The sequence below is a fragment of the Dendrobium catenatum genome, unplaced genomic scaffold (genome assembly GCF_001605985.2).
Source record: "Dendrobium catenatum unplaced genomic scaffold, ASM160598v2 fragScaff_scaffold_390, whole genome shotgun sequence".
Lineage (NCBI taxonomy): Eukaryota > Viridiplantae > Streptophyta > Magnoliopsida > Asparagales > Orchidaceae > Dendrobium > Dendrobium catenatum.
The window spans coordinates 5,770,868-5,796,249 of NW_021318852.1; the positions used below are offsets into that span (position 1 = coordinate 5,770,868).

Consider the following 25,382-nt stretch of genomic DNA (forward strand, 5'->3'; position numbering starts at 1 on the left):
TACGTTTTTTCCTTTGGTGTTTTTTTTTTTTTTTTTTTTTTTTTTTTTTTTTTTTTTTTGTGACGAGATCGAATTCCTATCAAGAACATGCTTACAAAATACTTAACCAATCAACATGAATGCCAAGTCTAAGAAATAATAAAGATATAGTTTTTGCACACTTTTGACATAAGGCTTCATTTGGGACAGCTTTCTTACTGCTTCTTAAAACAGCTTTTTAGCACAAAAATTAAAAATTGTGTACTATAAAGCTACTTTAAGAATCAGTAAAAAAACTATTCCAAACAAAACCTAAAAGAATCACGAAGAAAGCTTCCTTATAAAAAAAAATAAAATACAAAGTTTAAGAACTCATTTCGTTATGTACAATGAAAAATGCTTTGATGCTGCCAAATATATTGATATTTTGTATAACAAATAAGATTTTGCTGCATTGATGCACCCCACAAGACTAATGTTTATGGAAAGGATAAATGAAACAATTTAAAAAAAAAAAATTTGAACATATTTTCGAGTTTTCAAACTAAGAGCTTTCTGCATGGCTGAGTATGGAAGAAGATGGATCAATTTCTCTTCGTGAAACTTCCCATAGTTGTTGTTCGATGCCTAACTTCCTCAGCTCCACAAGTCCTCGCTCCACTGAAGATCAAGGGGAAATTTATATTAAATAAACAATGAAGAACTCAGAAAGATCCCACATGAATGTTTTTCAAATGGGCACATTTGATTGCAGAGTAAATCCTTAAAAAGTTTTAAGACATTATCATCCACATATATCCTCAACCAATCCACCAACTTACTTTCTATAAAGTCATCCCAATTGAAGCCTAAGAATCACGAAGAAAGCTTCCTTAAAAAAGAGAAAATACAAAGTTTAGGAACTCATTTTGTTATGTACAATGAAAAATGCTTTGATGCTACCAAATATATTGATATTTTGTATAACAAATACGGATTTAGGTGCATTGATGCACCCCACAAGACTAATGTTTATGGAAAGGATAAATGAAACAATTTAAAAAAAAAAATTTTTGAACATATTTTCGAGTTTTCAAACTAAGAGCTTTCTGCATGGCTGAGTATGGAAGAAGATGGATCAATTTCTCTTCGTGAAACTTCCCATAGTTGTTGTTCGATGCCTAACTTCCTCAACTCCACAAGTCCTCGCTCCACTGAAGATCAAGGGGAAATTTATATTAAATAAACAATGAAGAACTCAGAAAGATCCCACATGAATGTTTTTCAAATGGGCACATTTGATTGCAGAGTAAATCCTTAAAAAGTTTTAAGACATTATCATCCACATATATCCTCAACCAATCCACCAACGCACTTTCTATTGATTTTAAGCTTCGTTTGGTATGGCTTTCTTAATGCTTCTTAAAGCATTTTTTTAAGTAAAAAATTCTAAGAAATTACTTTAAGAATCAGTAAAAAAGTTGTCCCAAGCAAAGCCTGAGGCTTCGTTTAGGACAGCTTTTTTACTGCTGCTGCTTAAAATAATTTTTTTAGTACACAAATTATATTTTTTATAATGAAAAGTTGCTTTAAGAAGTAATAAGAAAACCGTCCCAAACGAGCTTTATTATTATTCTGTGCAGAGTGCAAAGGGCGTCCGGAGACCAATAAAAATGCGTCACGTCACCCTATTGTTGGGTAACCAGCTCAATACCCGCACTAGGTACTGTTGGGTACCCAGTGCTTAACCGGACGATTCTCCCGTCCGGTGTCCGTACAGAATAAAAGCTCCCCAAATGAAGTCTTAAACAACAACGGTCAGATCTTCTAAATGCCCTACACCAATTAATCATCATAAATTTTCAGCAGGGATGTGCTTTCTAGTCATATTTCTCTTGAAATGAGCATAAGTGCTTCGGATAGCACATATTATAAAATATTTACGAAAATCAGAAGACTTTCTAAGCTTCATGAAAGGTAATAAAGAAAAAACAATTTAATTTGCCACCAAAGTTAAGGTAGAAGCTTAAAGTACCATCGACAGCATCATGAGAAGTTGGTGATTGGCTCATGCGACTGAGCCAGAATTGCAGACGTTCTTCAGCAATGTCCTCTTCAACACCATGATTTTTAGCACGTCTCCAAAAATATGCAAGCCATGCCTGCAGAAAATAAATCATTTCTTATAGTTGCAACTCAAGTTTTACGGCGATAACAATAAAAAAATTTATGTAAAACAAGTGAAATTATTCTATGCGGATACGGACGCCGTTAGGAGGCAAATCAAAGCACGCCACATCACCCTTTCGTTGTGTACCGCGACTGTGTATCCGTTGTGTACCAGGTGATGTGGCGTGCTTTGATTCGCCTATGGATGATTCGATGTCCACACAATATAATTTCTCGTAAAACAAAGAGAAGTCACAATGGCCAATGTTTATTGCTGCGAAAAATCGATCTGGCAAACTTCTGGTCGACAATCACAGAACTCGGTTAAAAGCATCAAGTCGACTTTAAGGCTTCATTTAGGACGGTTTTCTTGTTGCTTCTTAAAGCAGTTTTCTAGTAAAAAATTAAAATTTGTGTACTAAAAAATTGTTTTAAGAAACAATAAGAAAACCGTCCCAAACGAAGCTGAAGTAAATTAGCTTAAGTAAATTTAAATATACGGGCACAAGAACATCTCAAAGTCAAACTTATCTTTGCATTCCTGAACAAAATTTAGTGATGCTGAACGATACCAGCACTCACTATAACCACCAAATTGAGTAAAGCAGTGCTTATTCTGTTTTTAGGGAATGTTGACCCAAATATCTCCATTTGGCTTCCAACATGCCCACTCCAACAGGAAAGCAAAATCCTCAAATCATTGAGGCAATCAACTACTATAAGTAGTAATTAGACTTCGTTTGGGTCGGCTTTCTTATTGCTTTTTAAAGCATATTTTTAGTATAAAAATTAATAAAAAATTTTATACTAAAAAACTGCTTTAAAAAATAATAAGAAAGCCGTCCCAAACAAAATCTTAATTTACTAAACCATAAATATAAAATGAAATTTCGTTCGTGTATCTCGTAATAGATCAGCGCACCCTTAAAAGAAGATAAAATGTGAAACCAAATAATACACAGGTCTAATTGTAATGTATAGTCTCTCATAATCTCATATAAAAGCAGTTTCGGTGATCTTTATCATTCCGAATTTCAGAAGTTGAAAGCATCGAAGGCATGTTCAGAAGTCAGATTGTCCGACTAGGAAACTAGAAACTTAAGTTCGGAACAAAGAACCCAATTCTACGCTGCAACAACATCCTAAATGCTTTCCTTTTGGAACATTAAAACATATCCAATGAACGCATATAAAATGACAAACCTGCTTGAAAAGGACATCTTCCGACTCTACTGGATTCAGTTCTGCAAGGAATAGGAAAAGCCCATTGGTCATAGCAGTGTTTTGAACATAACAATAAATATATTAGCCAACACAAATCACGCAAATCGAAATACACAAAAGTCTAACATCAGCAAAAAATAATCCATCTAATATGGAAAGCAAGGTTGAGGTATAAATCATTAAATCCTACGAAAATAAAAAGAGGATGTTTCTTACCAAAAGCTTCTAAGAATTTGGGATCCGCAGGAGATTTATAATCTGAATAAATATTAGAAAACCAGAAAAAACAATAGAGTATTAGTCAATGAAAGTAAATATTCGCAATCGTTCCAGGAAAAAAAGAAAGCATGATAATGAACGCAAAGTGAGTTGCATGCATGTTAGAGATAATAAAAAATCAAAATCATCACCATTATCATTAGTCCAATCCCAGCTATTTGGGCCAGCTTATACGCAAATTTATGTATGCATTTAACAAAATGACAAAAGGACAACCTAGACTAAAGCATTATTAATTATAAAACATACAACAAACAGACAATCTGATAAATAAGACGCCATTTATGTAGTTTTAATTTGTTAATTTATTAATTGTATAAAATATAAAATCAAAAGTTAAAAAATAATAAAAAATAAAAAAAAATAAAAAAACTTAATTTTGCATCTCTCAGATATCCATCCTCCAAATCTCTAAGATACATATTGAATAAAAGATTTCCCAGGTTTTGCCATGTTGTTGAAATAAAGGACTAGGCTTTATTTTGATTACATTTTATTAATTTTAATAATCAATTGATAACAACTTTGTTACATTAGAAACCAAAAAAGAATTACTTATCTTGCATCTCTTCACATTCCTAAATCCCTAATTTAAAAAACTGCAATTTAAGATTTCCCAAGCCTTCGGTCATATTGAGAGAAATGCATTAAGGTTTTTCTCAAATAAGTCCAGGCGTAAATTAATTTTTGTAGATTGTCCTTATTGTCTGGCATGAATCAGGAAATATCTCAAACCAAACACTTAAACAAAAAACAAGGACAAATATAAGATCCAAACTGTTTTGTAAGATTAACTTCTAGAAAAGAACTACTTATACAAACTCTACTCAAAAAACCGTAAAACTGATATACCATTTTTTAAACTAATTTTTTATAATCATTACAACAAGAAAATCCTTTTGAGAATGATGTCATTATCATGGGGATTTCTTGAAGTTGAGTTTCATAAAATTAAAATTAGACCGGCAATGCTTGTATGGATCTGACCGTTGGGTATTTATGCAAAATACGTTTAACACCTTATGCAACAAATAACTGGAGAACGGAAATTCATAGGGTTACGGAATGAACTAAAATATGAGAAATTACTGAAAGCAGGATATGGCGGACAGCATTTGATGCGATTTACGTATTAATATAAGATGGCAATATTTAAAACTTCCATAGAGAGGGGGCAATGCCAAAATCTATGAGATAGAGAAAGGCACCAACGATAAAGAATCAAGTTTGAACTTATAAATAAGGAAGCTATGTATAAAAAGAAAAGCTTAACATGCACCAGTCACGTATGTTAACATAAACCTGATGCAGATTGCCGAAGTAAACTTGGTCTTCCCCGTTGGCTAACTGCAAAGACTACGGCATCCTCAACCTTCAAATGAAATGTAAGCAACGATTATATTTAAACATGAAATATTGAAACTTGAAGCAGAACATGGAAGGATTTTACTTGCAGAGTACTTGAAAAGTGGACAAATATTTTAAATGACAAATAATTCATCAGGAGAAGGAAAAATTATAAAAAAGATGAGAAATAAATAAGCTCCAAAACGACAGGATTATAACAACCTTTAAAGAAGCAAGTTCTCTTAATCCCTTCTCAACAGATAACATGCTTTCAATGTTTCCTTCCCCAGTAATATCACTCAATTCACGTACAAGCTTGGTTCTTTCATTTTCATTGCCACCTAAACGAGAAAAATTTTCCAACATGATAAGTTTCCTAAGATCAATCAAAGGAAAATCAAATAAATAAAACTAACCGTGACTTCCATCCTCTTTAGCTTTTTGTCCCGCAGAAATGACAACTTCAAAAGGTAGAGGGGCTAGTGATGACCAATGCTCATGTTTGGAAACGGCTATCTCTAAATAGATTCCTTTTAGCAAAATAAAAGGCCATAATAGTAAGCTCAAGTTAAAATACAATGAATCTAACATAGAAAACTAGATAAAAGAGGTAGAACTGCAGAAGATCTCAAGCATTTTTTTTACAAATGCACTAAAGGGGTTTTGATAAAAATACCACAGCGGAGCATAATTCATTGCAAAACTTATGCTCATATTTAAAAAAAAATTGATCAAAACTATTTCAATTATTTTTTTTCTTCTTTTTTCAGGAATCGTCATCAATTAGCTTGAGATAAGAAAATAATATATGAAAAGTCTAAAAACAGTAACACAAATTGATAAGGTCACTCTTAAATAATTCAATTGTGGCATGGACATGAAAATAAAAATCTCAACATAATAGATAAACAAAATGATAGAGGGAAAAAATTACACCGCATACACTGCTTGGAGAGATCCATATACAAAAATAAAATTTCATTCATTGATAATAATAATAATAATAATCAAAATTATATCTAATAAGTCTCTATTTATATAAATAAAAGTACAAAGATAAAAGGCCTAGAATTTAAATCAGATTTAATCCTATCTTAAAACCAAGTCAAATCACATAAAAAGTTCAAGCTTAAACAAATTCAGAGTAGATAATTCAACCTGACAATTAAAAAAATAAAAAATTCAACCATGGTTAAATATGATTCTGAGAAAAGTTAAAATTTAATGTGATTCAACTCCTTCATGGCCCAATTTGACTTCTTTGGTCAGCCAATGTAATTTTGAAATTTTCAGGGCTGAAAAGGTTGATTTATATTGCATCAATTCTCTTAAACAATAAAAAAATATTCTACTGAAGAGTTTGGCTGAGACCCTGAAGGGGCATCATTGGACCATCTGATGGAAAAATGATCATGTATTGGAAGGAGCATCAAAGAAATAAAATCCACAAAATTGATAGATATTTTGAAGCTTACGTTCCAAACAATATAAGCTTATGAACCAAGATTTATGGATGACATTATTAGCAACAGTACAAAGTCAATCTCGAATAGATCTAACTGAAAGAAATTATAAACATTTGAAGACCCCGATGTCTCATGACACAAGAATAAATGATTTGGAGCAGAATTTTCAACAAAATTCTCAAGCTTTGGCACTTCATTGGAGAAAAGTTATGTTTTAATTTCAAATCATGGTGAACAAAATTTAATCTCGACAAGCACAAAAAGAACAAGTATTGCATTATCACTCAATCACTTTCTCTCGCCTCTCCTCCCCCTCCCCCACACTATTACAACCCAAATTCTTAATTATCGGAATATTGTCCGCTTTGGTTTAATGACCTCACAATTTTGTCATGTTGGTGTAACTTTTCAGGAGGTCACTCATCCTAGAATTGCTCCAACATGAGCAAACTTAATTTTGAAGTTTTTAATAAAACTCCAACCATTACACTAAAAGGCGTCTCAATGTTCAAAAATTTAATTTATTTCTCACAATCTCCCCCATTTAAGTAATTAATGTTCTAGTCAATATCCTTATCCTAGACTCATCCATCAGGCAAATAGGATTCTAGAGATGGCCCCTATAGGTTCATGTGATGGCTCCTATCACGTAGCACTTTGTCCCATATTGAGTTCAAGAGGTGACTCTCATGGCATAACACTTTGTCATGTATGATACTTAGTTCTCATCGTCAGACTGATGTATTGCCCTAATACCACTCCATAATAGCTCAAACTCTTAACCATTAAAGTATTGTTCGCTTTGGCCTAATAGCCTCACGGTTTTGTTCTGTTGGTATAACTCCTAGGAAATCACCCAAATCAAAATTGCTCCAGCACGAGTACGCTTAACTTTGGAGTTTCTTGATGAAATTTCAACAATTATAACAAAAGGCGCCTTAGTGTTTAAGAGTTAACTTGTTTTCTACTTTTTTCTACTTAAAGAGTTTCACCCTCTCCTCCGCTATAGAAATATACATATATAGAGAGAGATGCACATACACGTACAATTATAACATGATTCAATGGGGCAAAAGGGGAACATTTGACAATGTTACGACAAAAGACGTTGTCACAGTAAAAAAATGTCGTGTTGGAAATATCTTACCATACTGTACAGCCAAACCCCAATAGCGAGCAAGCCAACATCTCTTGAGAACAACCTCTTCCTAAGATATGAAACAGAAATCCCAAATTCAGTATTCTAGCCACTAATAAAAAGACAACAGGTTTCTGCACTAGCTAACGCTCATGTACAAACCATCTCTTCCTCTGTCAATATCATTCTCTGTGTCATCGAGCGGAGAGCTTTAGCTTCAGTCTCAGTTTCTCTCAACTGCTCTAAAGCAGAGGAAACCTCCTCTCTTGCAACCTAGTACAAAAATAGAAAAGCCAGGCTCAACTATTGCAACAAGCTGTGTGGAACTAAGAAATGTTGCATTTGCAAAAACTTGAAAGAATAAAAGAACAACAATTACCTCTACTTCTTGTCGTAGAGATGCTATTTCCTCATCCCTCCCATCCTTTGTCTCTCTGGCAGCTTTAAGAGCAGCCTGAAGCAACATGATCATGCAAAATAAGTTGTTTTCCCCAAAAAATGTAACTTACAGTCTAGAATAGAAACTAGAATTTTCATCAACTACCATACAACCATTGTGCGACCAATGTAGCAAGCCGAAGTTCAATTTGAAATATTTAACTAATATTTCCAAGAGAAAATTAATATTTATGTCCTCCCATATAAAAAAGTCTATAATACTTGCACTAGAGAGATAAAATTACAACTAATGATGAGTGCAAAGGCACATATTTGATGTGCCTTCATTTGAGCTTTGATGTATAAGTTGACACCATTTAATTGGAGAAAACAACTTGCAAATTTTTTTTATATGGGAAGGAAAAAAAAACATTATCTTTTTTTTTTTAAATGATGTAAGGTTACAGAAAAAGTTAGGATGACAATGCTTATTAAAAAAGCCAAATCTAGAGGAATTTCTTTATACTAGATCTCGAGAAAGGTTGACACAAATTAGATGGTAAATGTTTGCTCAAATTAGACAGCCCAAAATAAGAACCATCTTTTGTTCATCAGATCTAACATTAAGCTTCAACAGTCAAGGACATTTTCAAATCATCAGAAATCTATGAAACTAAGGTGAAGACCAAGAGCTTTACATATCTTTATGAACGATTAATTGTTAATTTGATGGAACCCAATTAAAATAAAATCTATGAAACAAAGGATTGTTTGAGAAAGTCACTAGAAATGACTTTGAATGAATTCAATTGGAAATCCCCCATCTCTCCTTTTTTTTTATATAATGAAGGCCCCAAAACTTGAGAAGAAAGAAGCAAACAGAAGAGTTTTTGGGGAGAGAATAGCTCATTTCAGTGAGATCAATCCACACAAGGGATGTGATGGGATTTCATTGATGCATAGGGTTGATAATGGATAATGTTTGGCCCCTCACCCCATGAGAATGCAGGTTGATGGGACCTTTACCCAGAACCAGATTTATTTCTCATCCTCTATTGTTGTTGTGATTGGGGTTATTAAATCAATCATAAGATTTAATGTTTGCATAAACAGCTCTTCTAATGTGAAACTACCGGGAGTTAACAAGAAATTAAGAAGAGCAATTGTTTAAAACTTCCCAATATAAACTATCGTTCACAACAAAAAAAGATTTTAGAAATTCATAGCTTTCAACTTGCTTAGGCAAAGAAGTACACTTTAGATTAACCAAGACAATTCAATCAAACTTCAAATACAAGAGTAAGTTTTATGAGCGCATGAAAAAAAATCCACAATTTAATAATGAGATATTCACATTGAGGTCCTTCTCACTCATTCACTCGTGGGGTTAGCGGAAAAAGATGCTCCACATTAGAAAAGAGATCACAACTAGGGAGAAGGAGCCTAAGAACTTCATTGATGGAAAGGTGGCCAGTGACGGATGGATTGGTGAACGTCCCACGATTATCCACGGTCCGGTTGGGAGGTGTTCCTCAATTGATGGTGCCAACGTGAAGATGATGCGGTCAATGTAGCCTTCCACGGAGTCGTCAACGTCCAAATTTAAATCAAAGAATGGAGATCGGAGGATGGCCGTCCTTCCTTGGTTATCATATATGAACCCTTGATCAGCGTCGGGATTGGCCATGCACTAGTGGAATGTTGGAAGAGAGGTTCTTGACTTCTTTTCTTGCAAGAGAGCTCATGAGATTTGGGGAATTCCAAGAGGAGGGTGGACAAGCAAGAGGGCCGGCCAAGTGTAGAGGGATTTAGGGTTATGTTAGGTCTAGGTTAGGGTTTTGGAAAGAGCATTAAATCTGAATTTAATTTCATATTTAATTAAATGGGGAGAGAATCCAATTTCAAATTCAAATAGGGATTAGGAGTTGATTAGGCAAGGGAGGGGTTTGACCATGAAGGGGGCCCGGCGGCATGTGGAGAGGGGGAGGGAATTTATGAGCTTCCTAATTTACTTCTTAAATTAGGGATGAAATAAAGATATCCAATTTAATTTAAAATTCAATCTAGAAACTTTCCTAATTTGGATTTTGACAATTTAGGAAATTATTTGAAAATTCAAATTTGAATTTCAAATCAAAAGGATTCTTTCCCAAATTATCTAGGGCTAAATTAAGAAGGTTATTATGATGATGAAAATCATCATTAAGAGGGAGACATGGATGGGGGAGGCCGGCGGCTAGCTTGGTGGTAGGGGAAGGGGACGGTGGGGTGAGGGTGTTTGGTGGATGTGAGGAAGGTGAGGTTTAGGTGGTCGTTGGGTACGGGGTGGGTTGGCCGGTGTGAGAAGCTAAGGGGAGGAAGAGAATAACAAAGAAACGAATTGCGAGCCCTGGAATCCACAGGCGACTGACGGGTGTTACAAGGCCCTCTCCTAGGGTTTCTTCTCTCAAGAACTCACAAAGAGATCAAACAAGAAAAGTTGAAATTTCATTCATAATCATCATCCTTTTACAATAGAAGAGGCCACAATATATAGGCCTAGAAAATAAAATAACAATGACTCAAATGCCCCTTGGGCTACAACTCAAGCAAACTCAAAAGAAAGGGTACAATCGTAATTAGCATATAAATAAAATACAATACATGAATGCATCAAAAATAAAAACTGTGAATCGTAACCATTGATCTATGATGCCTACGCTAATAGACTCGTCGATATCGTCTGTCGATGTCCTCATTATCTTCTGTGCTGAATTAAGCGGGGTAGTTTTAAGTATTTTGTCTCCAAGTCATAACCAAGTATGTCTGGAAAGCCCATGAACAAATCATCTACATTGAAGTCTTCTAACAACTTGTAAAATCAGCAGTTAAAAACTTAAAATCAATGCAAAAAGTTACTTCAAATTTGGAGTATGATACGGATGCATCTTTAGCAAAGGTTGTGGTTCTTAAGCATTTAAAAGAAAGAGATTTTCTAGGAGTAAATTAATAAGAGAAGAAAACCATACATCTCAAAATTCATTTAATTCCATGGATCTTCTTAAGGAGATGGAAGTTCTACGCAGCGTTGATTTTCAGAAGATCACAAAAGACTTGAACAAAATAAATTTGACTCCCTTCACAAGACCAAGTTACTCAAAAATCGATAGTATAGAGCAGCAACTATTTGCCTTTTGTTTAAAATAAAATTTTCAATTCCAAGATTATCACAATATCTTTAAGAAATCTAGTGCTAGCATATATGTGAAAATGGAAGGAGAAATGGACATTTTTTATGCATTATATACATTCATTGTTTGAGCATCTTATGACACTCTTATTATATGATAAATGAATAAAAAAATCATTTTGAATGATGCCAAGGCCTCTTTGTTGTATGACGAATTCTGGAAAAAGGCGAAGAGGAAAGCTCCTAATATGGGTATATTTTAAATAAGCAAAAGCAAACTAAAAGGCGAGGACAAAGTTAAAAAAAAAAAAACAAATTTTGGGATAGAGGGTGAAAGTCACAACGGAGGAAAATTGGACAAAGGAAGTGTGAACAGAAACTTCTGAAAATTCATAGGGTTGGGGAATCATAAGCAAATCAAGAAATGAGGAGCACCAAAAGTAACTGGTTTATAAATTTGGCAGTTCCTAGAAGTGTATTTTTTGTGTTACTCCTAAGCAATGATTGAATAATAGATTATGAAAGTTTTTTTATCATAAGAACCTAAATGAGCTTTGGTTTATCACCTATAGGTCAACTATGGTATAAAAGTTCCAGTATTGGATTAACTTGTATAATTGTTATGATAAAATCAGTTCAGATAGATATACATGATGGATCAACTAGAATTACAAGAGAGATCAAACTCATCCCAACCTTCAAGATTCTATCTTATCCCTCGTTTAGTTCGCACCTAATAAATATATAAACTTCAAGAAGGGAGAGTTACGTGTCATTCATTCATGCATATTTGTTATATGAATGGCTAGAATTTCAGTGATTTCTTTCTTCTAAAGATTGAAATTTTGAGATGTAACACTAATTTTTTCTTTGACATGATTGTATTGTAGAATATTAGACGTGAGCATATGATAGAACCGGGGTTTCTCAAAAGTAGATCACATCATATTAACTCTATGAAAACGAACCAAGGATTATACTTCTGGAACTGTATTTAGCTTACGCATCAACTCAGCTATACTAAAATAAGTTAAATGATCCGGGTGCTGTGGACTGCATACACTTCAATCTGCATTGTAGAATATTAGACGCGAGCATATGATAGAACTGGGGCTTCTCAAAAGTATATCACATGATATTAACTCTATGAAAAAAAACTAAGGATTAGGCTTCTAGAACCGCTACCCTGAAAACCCTCCAAATCCAATTAATTCCCATGGCTAGTCAACCAGACTCACGACAAAGATTTCATACATGCAATAATCACTTACATTTCTCCTTCCCAGCACCTCTGTGGTCATTCATCACTGCAGCCACCTCCCGTTTCCCTTCCTGTCTTCTCACACGCAAATCAGGTTTCCATGAAAATTCAACTAACCTAAATATAGGATAGCACACCATCCCCAACTCAAGCTAAACAATGGTCAAATTGGAAGGCCTAACCTCACCCATAGAGAATTCATCAACCCTATGATAGACGGGTCCAGGAGGGCCGGCCCTTGTATACAGCAAGGTTTATGCTTGTTGTTTCCGCCCGTACTGAGTTATGCCCCCTCCTGTGGGGCCCACTGCTTGAGTAGAGAGAGAGAGAGGGATAAGGAAGAAAAGTTTGAATTAGGAGGGTTGTTTAGTCCTTTTGGGTGTTATTTTGTGTGCTTTATGTAATAGGGTTAAATTAGGGTTGGAATTATCTTGAGTTTTCAGAATTTTCGTGATGCTTTTGGTGTTCTTGGGCTCTAGTAGTGTCTAGAGATTTGGAAGAGATAATCCTCCTCTCAAATTGAGGATCAATTGTATCTTGCAATTTTCTTTCATCTACTATTCAATCAAGGGTGTTTTTCTTGTTTTTCCTTCGTTAAATCGATTCCTGAAATTTTGATTTTAGCAATCGGTTTCTGTTTCTACAGTTATTTCCTATCACCCTACTTTTACCATCCACAAGAATAATTCTTGAATGCCCATCACGAATGCTGAACTTTGTGCAAATAGGAGATTCTATAAAGTATGTCTCCCAGAGAAAATGATACATCTATAATGAGAAACAGTTGAACTAATATTATGATGGTTAGGAAGTTAACAAATAGACAGGCATTATTCAGGCAAATAATATACGCAAATCTAAATATGGTGCCCCACTCATTAACCATCGCTCAACCATACCTCTCTTTTCTGCAGAGCTGCTTCCTTCCTGCAGAAAAGAAGCCGCAAATGTTAGGACATAAAGGAATAATTTCCGATGAACATAAAGATAAAGCTACACTTACCTACTCAATAACCTAGCTTCCAGTGAGACACCCTCCCCAAGAGCAGCAACCTAAAATTGAATACAGGGCTAATAATTTTAATTTTTTTACAAATAACAGCATATAAAATTTGCAGCATATTTCAACAGGAATTTAGAACTTGACAAGACAAGCTGTGGATGCAAAGAATGAAAACTTATATTTTCTGTGTGCTCGATAAGTGTGATTATTTCCTTGAAATTAACTTTGATAACAGTCTCCAATTATCTTCATCTTGAATATGTGCCTAGCTAGATATTCATTGATCTTGAATTCAACCCGTATTCAAAGTTATTTTTAATAACACAAACCAAAAAAATGTTTATTATCATCTTCAAAACTAAAAGGAAATCGTTTTGGGTGCATGGGTCACAAACATCTTCCTCAAGATATATGTTTCAAACTTGCTTGCATCATAGCCATCTCCTTCAAGAAGCATGCTACAACCTCACATACGTTGCATCACGGTCTCCAGTCCTATGCCATAATCTTACTAGTATCGCAACCATCTCTCAAGACACGACTCACAGTTATTGGTGTCTACAAACCTACACTGAAAACTCGCTTGCATTGCAACTGTCTCCCTTGAACTATGCATTAATCTTGCTTGTGCCACATTCACCTTCCTCAAGATGTGTCGTAACCTTGGATGTGTTATAACCATCTCTTTCAAGACATACACAATTCTACTTTTATCGTAGTAATCGCTATATCAAAACCTACATTGTAATCTCACTAGCATCAAATTAGTCTTCTTTAAGACATGCAACACCTTGCTTGCGCAAAAACAACCTTCCTCAAGACTTGTGTTGCAATCTCACTTGCTCTGCAGCTGCCTCCTTCAAGAACTATGCCTCAATCTTACATGCATCATAATCATTGCAACCTCAAAACCTGCATTATAGCTATTTCCTTCAATACATATGCCACAACCACACTTACATCATAGCCATCTCCTTACAAACATATGGCATGACCTTGCTTATACCATAGGCATCTCCTTAAAAATATACACCATTACATCACCTGTATCATAATCATTGCCACATCAGGATCTACAGCATTTGTCACAGCCATGTCCTTCAAGTCACTCATCACAACAATATCGAAACAAGGCCTACATTGTAGCTGTCCCCAGCGAGATATGCGAACAATAATCATCTTTAGCCAGGATTGAACTATAACCATCTTTGGTCATTGCATAGCCCAGAGGCATCAAATGGACAGTTTAAGAAAATTTAAGCCCATTTATTTAGGCCCTACAAAACCCATTTTAAACTTTGGCTGGCCGAAATTCATGATGGGCTTTGGCGAGTTACCTGATAAGGCCAATTTAAGCTCATTTATAATGTATTATACTTATCCAATAAATATTAACATAGAAATGTACTCAATTATTTTAGTTTAATTAAAATCAATTAAAAAATATTAATTCCATTGTGAACTGAGAGTATTGAGCTCGATAATTATTTTGAAATTTTCAAATTATAATAATCCAATAAAAACTTGATTCAAGCTTGCTAAAAAGTAACTATAAATAATTCAATTCATAATAATATAAACATGAGATTTATTGGGCAAGAGCTTATATTAGGTTTATAAGATGTTACAATTCCAAACCATATCTCAAAATATAAGTTTAATTTTGAGTAGCTTGATAATGCATGATAGAAGTTACATTGCATTTTTTAAATGATAAATGGGTTTCTATGCTGCTCACAATCTATTATAGTTAGCCCATTTAAGCTCATACACATTAAGGTCAATCCATTAGCACTTTTAAAGGATTGTGCTTATGAGCTCTGATCAACCTAAACCACATCATCCCTATCATGTCCTTGTCATTACATCTACAATTTTCATAAACTACTTACATGAGGACCAACCTTGATGTCCTGAATTTTGCCTTCAGCAATTGACCAAGGGACACCATGTACTGAAGTCCCTCCAATTACATGGAGGTGGACACCAAAGAACCAATTTTCTACAAGTAGCGGATGTTAATCAAATAGGGCAAATACCATGATTTTTATCCACAAGGGGCTTCCATATAAAAAATCTTATGTACCACTCTCATCCTATTTGATTGAATATGTGTGATATCAAAAATAGTTGAAGCAATTGAGCTACTCTCTCTATCAACGCTCCTACCCAGATGCAAATACCTATACACGCACACACATCCGCCAGCATATCTATGTGCAAAGTTACTGTTCCTGATATGTAATTATTTAACCATCAATCAAGCATACACATAATTTATGTTAGATTTGAATATAAATTATTAAAAGATGGGTTTATTGATATTTCCAAGAAATGTTTAGGAATCTCAACCTTTGAAATTATTTTATTAACATAACTTTTACACGACTAGTTATCAACCAAACCTTGCCGGGCTGAATGTGTTCTAAATCCAACACTAACTTCTACACCAAAATTAGAAGTGGCAGGTTTGAAATCGAAAGAAACCATCATCTATCATCTTTATATTGAACAACGCAAATGTGCACACACGTGTGGACATGTATAGAAATACTAAGGCTGTTTACTTTTAGTGGAAGAAAAAAAGCTATACAAAACATAGATTTCTCGCATTAAGAAAAAAAATGTAAGCATCAAATTTCTAGTATTCTAGTCAACAGCTTGTTACAGAAACAATATTTATTCAAGTTTCATGCTTTCTAAGACCAATATAAAGCACAAGAAAAGTAAATACAAAATTACAGTTAAAAATTAAGAGAAACAACCTGTTTCTCAAGCTCCCTGGCTCTGGCCTCTGCTTCTTCACGTTTCTCTTCTGTAATTCGGAGCTACATAAGTACATAACAAAGACCAGTAAATTTTTAGAAGCTTATCAGACGCATCGTTTGTCATATTACAGAAAACAGCAAGAATGTACCTTTTCCATTATGTTATCATTCTCTTCTTGTAGCATGTCAAGCTGCACATTAACAAATGATATATCATAATTGTGATTACAACTTCTATCACAATTAAGTACTTCAAGTACTTTTATCTAGTTGCAAAGTAATTAAAAGGCTAACAAAAATAAACACCCCTGGAAGATTATAAGCAATAAAACAGAGTCACAACAATGAGAGGATAAACCCCTGATATGTAATACCTCATCTTGAAGAGCAGAAGCTTCCCGCCTATTTCCTGATTCTCGGAAAGCCATATGCCCCACATCTACAGGAAACCTGTAAGATAAATTTAAACAGATAATCTGCTGCAAAAACTTAATGATGACAGGAAGACTTTGATTAGATATCTACCATTGTAAAGCATTCTCAATTATCCCAAAAAACGATTTAAACATCGTCAAGAATTGAGCTACAAGCAAATTACATTTTAAAGATATGGAAACAAAAGTCACCAAAATATTCATAGCAAGACAATGATATGCAGAAAACATTGAAAACACAATTCTTGATTCCATTAGGCTTAAGAGGTGAAAATATCACTGGTGCAAAATAACTAATATGAATGTAATGATACTAAAATTAAACACAAACGTTCTTGATCATTATAAATAACCAGTTCACCATAAAAACTAACGAGAACATTTCTAAAATTTAGCTGCAAAACTTGGAGAAAAGTACAAAATAAATTGCCTGCCTCAGTACATCACCAATAAGTTGGACACAATATAAGGATGACAAAAGAATGTTAGGACTTCTGCATAAGTCAAAGATAAGAGGACTTTTTTCATCAATCAGATCAAGGAGGAAGACCTTCAGGCAAGCATGGATACTTCAAAAAAAGTAAATATTTCTTTCAAGCACAATGTTTGTCAGTCCATTTGACAACATAATTTTCTCTTTCAATAGCTATATGATATGAATGCATGTAATAATGAAGAATATTATTAATTGATTAAAAAATGGAAATGCAATTAACTGTGAAATATGTAAAAAGGGTAAACATTTGACCTAGAGAAGATACATAAAGAAATTCGGAGAATTATGGTAATATTGGCGTAATTTGTTAAACAAATATTTTCAATGAGATTTTTTTAGGTAAGAAGTCGAATAAAGTAAAGCTCATGATTGTTGTGATTATAGGGGAATTAAATTTATCAGTAATGTTAGTATCAGAGAATCAATTTGGTTTTTGTTTTATGTGGATCCACAATAGACATGATTTTGTGCTCAAGCAAATATTCAAAAAATACAGAGCGTAGAGAAAGTGTATTTATACATTTTTTATTAATATTGAGAATGCGTGTGATCAAATATAATTAGAATTGATTTATTTTTCATTAAAAAATATGTTTTCAAAAGGGCCTTTAAGTTATTAATGATATACAAGCTCTGACTATCATCATACTCAATTATCTTAGTGTACACTTTTTTGCATGTGATGATTTAAATCAACTACACCTATGTTAAAATAAGTTAAAAATGAAGCAAAAGAGAAACTTTGCAGAATATAAAGGGTCTAAGATTAACATAATAAATATTGAGTATATGATATTTATTTTTAATTGGTATAATATTATGAATAAGAAAATATCAAAGCACCACAAAAGTTTAAATCTTAAACAAAATAGGGACATCTCAACTCTAGCATGACACACCAAGCCCAAACAAACCTAGTATTATTACAAGTAAAGCATGGCTGAAGATCAAAAGGGTTAAGTTCGTTGGCAGACGGCAAGCCGACATAAGAGGAGAGGTAAACCACATGTAGATTTGCAATAGGAAGAAAGATGCGTTGACAAACCTGGATGAGAAAGCGTCGGATTTGGGGAAGAGAGACAGAGAGTAAACAAGAAGACATTGCGTAAAAAATAGGATTAGAAATTATCAAATTAAACTTAATTCAATAAGGGATGGTGGAAAATTAAGAAAACATCATTAAGATGGAGCATTTTTCTATTTTCATTTACCATTTATAGACCTTTTTTGGTGTTAACATGAACCATTAACATCAAATTATGCAATACCAATATACTATAATTATATAGATCTAATCTCAAATAGTCAAAATAATTAAAAAAAAGTCACTATGAGTTAGTATATTTCTTCAATGAATTAAGAATAAAATCATAAATTTCCTAAATGCTTACATTATTGACTATAGTGCGCAGTACAACCCATAAGGTAGCTTGCCCATCATGGTAAAGAGGAAGATATCACATGTGCGTCAAATAGCACACACTATTCATATCTCATGCTCGCAATAGCACACAATGTAATGTACTAGTGTTATTAAAGACAAGCATGGGGTTCACCTAGGACCCTTGGTGAGTTTAGGCAATGCCATTACACCACACACACCTAGTTGGTGCGTTACTAAGGTGTTTCTACCAAGTGCCTTGCCTTAGCACTTTAGGCAATGAAGCGAACGCCTTGCCATGCTTGAAAAGATTGTTGATAATACTTAAAATGTTGAAAATAAGCTTGTTATCTATAATTATAATTTGAAATGGAGCGATATGAAAAGTGTATCAAATATTGGATAAATAAGAATATGCACTACAATTAAGTTGGTTCAAATTTTGTTGCAAAAAACATCTAATTTAAAATAATAAACATAAGGATGAAGAGAATGGAGAAGATGAATTTGAGAAGATAAATAAAGAGGAGAGCAACTAATCTAGCCATGAAGAGGAAAGCATGGAGGATGACAAATATGGAATACATGGTAGTGCAGATTTGACTATCCCTAGGCTATACTTTGGCAAGATTAAGTTAGCTATAGTGCTATACCCATTTAACTTCTCATGAAATGAAACTTGAAAGTAATTATTTTTCCAACATGATTTTATATGATAACTATCATATTATAGTCCAGAAAAATGCTCATCATAATTAAGATATTGATGTAGAACAATCATGGGAAGATGATATGCTTAAAGGACGTTTGCACATTTAGTTTTAGAGAACAATAATAAGCAAGATCTCATGTTGGTTTGAACGATAAAATAAAATATTAAAGTGATAAATAGCATTGGTTAAATTACGTGCATAGAAGTTAAGAGCATAAAAATCAATCAATAAGACTAGCTATTACAAGGAACCCTTCACTCAACTCTTCCTATTACTAGGCTTTAGCAGAGGGACCAACAACATCTTTGTGAATCAAAATATAACCACGTGGGAGAAATAAGCTAAGAGGCTAAAAGAGTCGGAGGTCGAGTTTATCCGAAGTATGAAGTACACGAGGCTCCGGTGGTCATAGGAAGGCTTGGAAGGAGGTAGGTGGCATCCACGAACCTTCTTGAAGGTGTGATCAGCAATTTGACGTGTCCTGACAGCGTTTGAAGACCTTCCACTTGGCTGGACAGCAAGAAACAGGTGCAGGTTTTCTCAGGACAGCACACTCATACCCAGAAAAGTCTCAAGCAATGGACGGGGACTTATCCGATCAGTTGGACAGCAAGTACACGTTCCGGATCTTCTAAACAGCAGGTTGCAGGTGCTTGATACGTGAAACAACAACAAGGAAGATGTCTGGACAACAAGGGGGTTGAGTTTTGGGGCTGACCAGCTGGTGGGGATGAATTCAGTGGACAGCAGTTTACCAATTCTCTGAACTTCTGGACAGCAATCCCGTTAGGAAGATTTCAGGCTCTCTTGTTCCGTTTGGAGAAAAGAGAGAGGTCTAAGGGCTAATTCAAATCAGCTCTAATTTGAATTTCAATTGGGCGTAATTTGGGGGATTGAATGATAATTGATTGAGAAAAGAATTAAGGAGAAATTAATGAGGGGTAGGCCGGCCATGAGAGAGAGGGGGAAATTTGTGTCTAAATTCGTTGTAGGTGGTCCACGGCATTAATGACGATGGGGAATTAAAATCTGAAATTAATCTCAGATTTTATTAGATTGAATTGTTTTCCTAAATGGCTTGGGCTAATTGGAAAGAAATTTGAAATTCAAATCAATTCGATTTGAATTTGAATTCTTCCCAAAAATGCTATGGCCAAATATGGAAGGTATTGAATGGGGAATTTAATTTGGGGATCCAATGTGAGGAGAGGTGGTGAGGCCGGTGGTGGGGAAATTAATTTGAAATTTGAATTCAAATTAATTTTCAATTAATGCATTGATGTGGATTTAATGGGAGGAAAGCCACATGGTGGCCGGCGGCATGTAGAGAGAGAGGGAGGGGATTTGGGAAAGGTTTGGGGAGTTTCCAAAGAGGGATTGTGGATTAGGAAAATCATTATAACATCCAATTTGTTTGAAATTTAAATTGAAGTCATGAATAAAACTTTCCTAAATAAGAATTTTCAAAATTGGAAAGTTTTGAAATTCAAAATTTGAATTTCAAATTGACTCCAATTTTCCCTCTCAAGCCCAACTAAATTTGAAAGATAGCATGATGATTGAGATCATCATCACAACGGAAAAGGGGGCTTGGTGGGGCGGCGGCAAGAGGAAGGGAATGTGTGGGTTGATTGCTTGCCGTCGGGTTTTGATAATTTTGGTGGAGGTTGGATATGAAATGGGGAAGCTAAGGGATGAAAAGGATGTGGGAGTAAGGGGGAAAGAAGAAGATAGGGAAAAGAGAACCACGAACCCGGATGCTTCCAAGGTTGGTGGGTATTGCGTTGCCCTTCACCAAGGGACTTTCTCAAAGCTCTCTCCAAGAACTCTCAAACTCTCACAAGAGTAAAAAGCATAAATTTTCATAATAATCTTTATTAGCCCTTCTCCAATAAGAGGAGGGATTTAAATAGACAAATACAAGAAGGGAAAAATAAAAGACAACAATGCCCTCGGGGCTTACAAAGACCTAATCCCTTAAGAAAGGGCATAAATGGAAAAAGACAGAAAATAAATAAATACATCACATATAATTGAAATAAAAAAGGCGTCATCATAACCATCGATCATCGGCCACGTCCCTGATGGAACATTAAGGGTCTTATGTCCGCATCATTCTCCCTGGCTGGGAGAAAACTCAACTACGTCGAGTGGATGTCTCAAAGGCTCGTGTAGAGCCGCAAATGAATCTGGATCCAACTCTGTAACTCCTCTCGATCAATCCACGTATCTTCTATCTTTGGTTTACCTCACCGCCTTATCAAAGAGCTTCTTTGTCCACCCTCTTTTGTGGAAATAATGTCATCACTTAGAATCATGTTAATCACTTCTGCTATAGGTAATTTAGGAATATTTGGGAGTGGAGTTAGGCTTGGGTTCTCACAGGGTGGGGTCACACAAGGCTTAATTTGAAGTTGATTTGGAGCTTAAACTCTGGGCCCTCATAGGAAACTAAATCTTTATGTTAAAAGAGGAATGAATGTTGAATTCTACAGACATATCCAATCATGTAAGCAATGTCATGGATTATAGTGACTAATTTAAATGATCCCGCACTTCTAATATGTAAATTTTCGGACGAATCTGCACCATCACTGAGTTACCAACCTTAATAGTTTTAAATTGTCGTTTTAGAATCAGCATGACATTTATACTTATTATTACTCTCTTCAGGTTGGGCGTGTAATTTCCTTATGTAAGCCATGCAGATGTAATGCAGATGTGGATGCAAGAGACTTGGTGCAATGAAGATGAGCATGAATTGTGGGATCACACAAAGTTGTAAATAGAGGAAACTTTGGAAGAAAACAGACTACCAAAAACACACACAAACATACTGACTCACAAGCACACATAGATAGGAATAAAGACAGATCAGTCACAAAATGAGAGGACAAAAAATTTCCATGTCTAAGGGAACAGGAGTAGGAGGAGCAATAAAGACATCTTTAGCTACCTGGGCATTTTTATAGATAGTTTCAGTTAGAGTCGTAGGTAGTCTCCTAGTGGCAACAGCGTTGGTGAGGTAAGTCAAATCAGGAAATACACCTTCTGCTAAATATAAATCTAAAAAAACAACTTCAAAAATAGACTCCAATAACACAAGAGGAGACTTATTGTTCAAATCAGGCTCAGAAACTTTCAGTCTCCTATGACTACATTTACTAGAATCAGGTTTGGTTATAACCCTAAGATCAATGGATTTGGGGTGAACTATGTCAGGGTCTAATTCAGGTAGCAAATTCAACTTATTCAATTCCAATTCGAGACTATCCAAGTCGCTATTAGAGTCCGAAATTAAATCAGAATTATTCAGAGTCATCTTAGTAGGAGATACAAGTAAATCAGATTCTTCCGACTTCAATTTCAATGTGTTCAAGGTCAGATCAGCTTCTTCCGAGATCAAATTAATATCGTCCAGGCAGACCTTATCCAAAGAAATATCCTTGATGAGATGAGGATCTGGATGGGCTAAGGTATCTAGGTTTAAAGGTCCTAGATTTCCTAAATCGGGGTTTACGTCAGGCAGGGAGTCTGATTCAATCACTTCAATTTCATCCTCAAAGAATTCTTCGTTATTAGTGATATCATTAGCAAACACGAAATGGATGCACTCAGTCTCAGGTTCAGGGGACCTTTTCTTTTTAATGCATTTCTTTATTAAACTTACACTCGCAGGGTCAAGGACTGGGGAGGCTAAGGGTTGTCTGGGATGGTTAGAAGTAGGTCTAGATGGGGAGTCATAAGAGATTGGTCCAATAGAAGACCTACTAAAGGGTCGCTCATCAAGACTAAGTGAAGACCTACAGGGTGGGGCAGCAACCCGGATGTTACTAAGGGGTGGGTGGTCTTGACCACAGTAAGGTTGATTGTTCTAATGGCTTTGGGCTAATTGGAAAGGAAATTTGAAATTCAATCACATCGATTTGAATTTGAATCTTCCCAAAATGCATGAGCCAAATATGGAAGGTATTGAATGGAATTTAATTTGGGGAATCCATGTGAGGAGAGGTGGCTAGGCGGGTGGGGGAATATATTTAAATTTGAATCTAAAATTAATTTCATTAATGCATTGATGTGATTTAATGAGGAAAGCCACATGTGTGGCGGCGCATGCTAGAGAAGAGAGGGATTTAGGGAAAGTTTTGGGGTTTCAAAGAGGGATTGTGATTAGGAAAATCATATAATACATCAATTTTTTTGAAATTTAATATGAAGTCCATGATAAAACTTATCACTAAATAAGAATTTTTCAAAAATGTGGAAGTTTTGAATTAAAATTTGGATTTCAAATTGACCCAATTTTCCTCTCAAAGCCCAAACTAAATTTAGAAAGTAGCATATGTTGAGTCATCATCACAATGAAAAGGGGGCTTGGGGCGGCGGCAAGAGAAGGAATGTTGGTTGATTGCTTGCAGTCGGGTTTGATAGATTGTGGAGGTTGATGATGAATGGGAAAGCTAAGGATGAAAAAAGGATGTGGGAGTAGGGAGAAGAAGAAGATAGGGAAAAGAGAACACGAACCGGATGCTTCAAGGTTGTGGGATATGCGTTTTACCTTCACCAAGGACTTTCTCAAAGCTCTCTCCAAGAAGACTTAATCTCACAAGAGTATAAAAGCATAAATTTTCATAATAAATCTTTATTATGCCCTTCTGCAAATAAGAGGAGGATTTAAATAGCACAATAGAAGGAAAGAAAAAAAGACAACATGCCCTCGGGCTTCAAAGACTAAATCCCTAAAATGCGATAAATGTGAAAAAACAGAAAATAAATAAAGTACATCACATTATAGATTGAAAAAATGGTCATCAAACCTCGGATCATCGGCCAGTCCCTGATGAACATAAGGTCTTATGTCCCGATCATTCTCCTGTGGGGAAACTCAACTACGTCGAGTGGATGTTCAAAGCTCGTTGGTAAGAGCCGCATATGATCTGGATCAACTCTGTTACTCCTTCGGATAATCCCGTATCTTCTATCTTGTGTCTCACTCCGTCTATTAAAGACTTCTTTGTCCACCCTCTTTGTGAGAATATGTCATCACTTAAGAATAATGTTAATCACTTCTTCTTATATGGTAATTTAGGATATTGGGAGTGAATTTAGGCTGGGTTCTCACAGGGCATGGGTCCACACAGCTTAATTTGAGTTGATTTGGCTTAAACCTCTGCGCCTCATAGAACTAAATCTTTATGTTTATAAAAGAGATGAATGTGAATTCTAACAGACATACTCCAATCCATGTAAGCACAATGTTGGTATTATAAGTACTAATTTAAAATGACCGATTCTTATATGAAATCTCGACGAAAGACATCAATGAGTTCACCTAATATTTTAAAAATTGTCGTCTTTAGAATCAGCATGACGTTTTATAATTACTCGCTCAAGTTGTGCGTGCAATTTCTCTATTGTAATAAGCATGCGATGTAATGGCAGATGGATGCAGAGACTTGCGTGCAAATGAAGATGGGCATAGAAGTTGGAATCACACAAAGTTTTAAATAGAGGCAATCTTTGAAGAAATAGACTACACAAAAACAACAATAACATACTACTCACAAGCACACAATAGAAAAAAAGAAAGATCATCACAAAGATAGAGGAAAAAAAAATTTCCAATGTCTAACGGAACAGCAGGGAGGATGCAATAAAAGACAATCTTTAGCTACCAGGAGCATTTTTTATGGTAGTTTCAGTTAGCGGTCTAGGTATGTACTAGTGGCAACAAGTGGTGGAGAGGAGATCAAATCAGAAATACAACATTCTGATAATAATAAATCTAAATAAACAATTTCCAAAAATAGACCCAAAATCACAGAGAGACTTTAATTCACACATCAGTCAAAAACTTCAGGCTCCTATGACTACCTTACTAGAATCAGTTTGTTATAACTCTAAGATCACATGATTTGGGTGAACTAAGTGACGGTTAATTAGGTGCAAATCAACTATCATTCCAATTCGAACTTCCAAGTCGTATTAGAGTCCGAAATTAGATTCAAAATTTAGTCAGAGTACTTAGTAGGAGATACAAGTAATCAGAATTCTACCGACTATCAATTTCTAATGTGTTTAAGTCAGAATAGCTTCTTTTGAGATCAATTTAATATCGTCCAGGACCTTATCCAAAGAGAATCTATCCTTGATGAGATGAGGATCTGGATGGTCAAGGTATCTAGTTTTAAAAGGTCT

General features: G+C 34.9%; 1 protein-coding gene across 2 annotated transcripts in view; it reads right to left on the reverse strand.

The window, feature by feature from the left end:
• Positions 1–405: 405 nt before the first annotated feature.
• The window catches only part of LOC110097566 (coiled-coil domain-containing protein SCD2), a 32,316-nt gene continuing 7,339 nt past the window's right edge, over positions 406–25,382 (reverse strand). Inside the window, exons 3-17 of one of the 2 annotated variants that reach the window (XM_028694035.1) lie at positions 16,535–16,610; positions 16,310–16,351; positions 16,158–16,220; positions 13,393–13,442; positions 13,289–13,316; positions 7,961–8,035; positions 7,744–7,854; positions 7,591–7,651; positions 5,394–5,507; positions 5,200–5,318; positions 4,933–5,002; positions 3,568–3,609; positions 3,331–3,371; positions 1,994–2,120; positions 406–639 (exon numbers count right to left, since the gene is read on the reverse strand). In XM_028694035.1, coding sequence (XP_028549868.1) covers positions 524–639; positions 1,994–2,120; positions 3,331–3,371; positions 3,568–3,609; positions 4,933–5,002; positions 5,200–5,318; positions 5,394–5,507; positions 7,591–7,651; positions 7,744–7,854; positions 7,961–8,035; positions 13,289–13,316; positions 13,393–13,442; positions 16,158–16,220; positions 16,310–16,351; positions 16,535–16,610 — 1,135 coding nt within the window. In that variant the 3' untranslated portion in view covers positions 406–523. Of the gene's footprint in view, positions 640–834; positions 1,173–1,993; positions 2,121–3,330; positions 3,372–3,567; positions 3,610–4,932; positions 5,003–5,199; positions 5,319–5,393; positions 5,508–7,590; positions 7,652–7,743; positions 7,855–7,960; positions 8,036–13,288; positions 13,317–13,392; positions 13,443–16,157; positions 16,221–16,309; positions 16,352–16,534; positions 16,611–25,382 lie in introns of those variants that run through there. The other variant, XM_020824012.2, reaches the window with a different exon arrangement.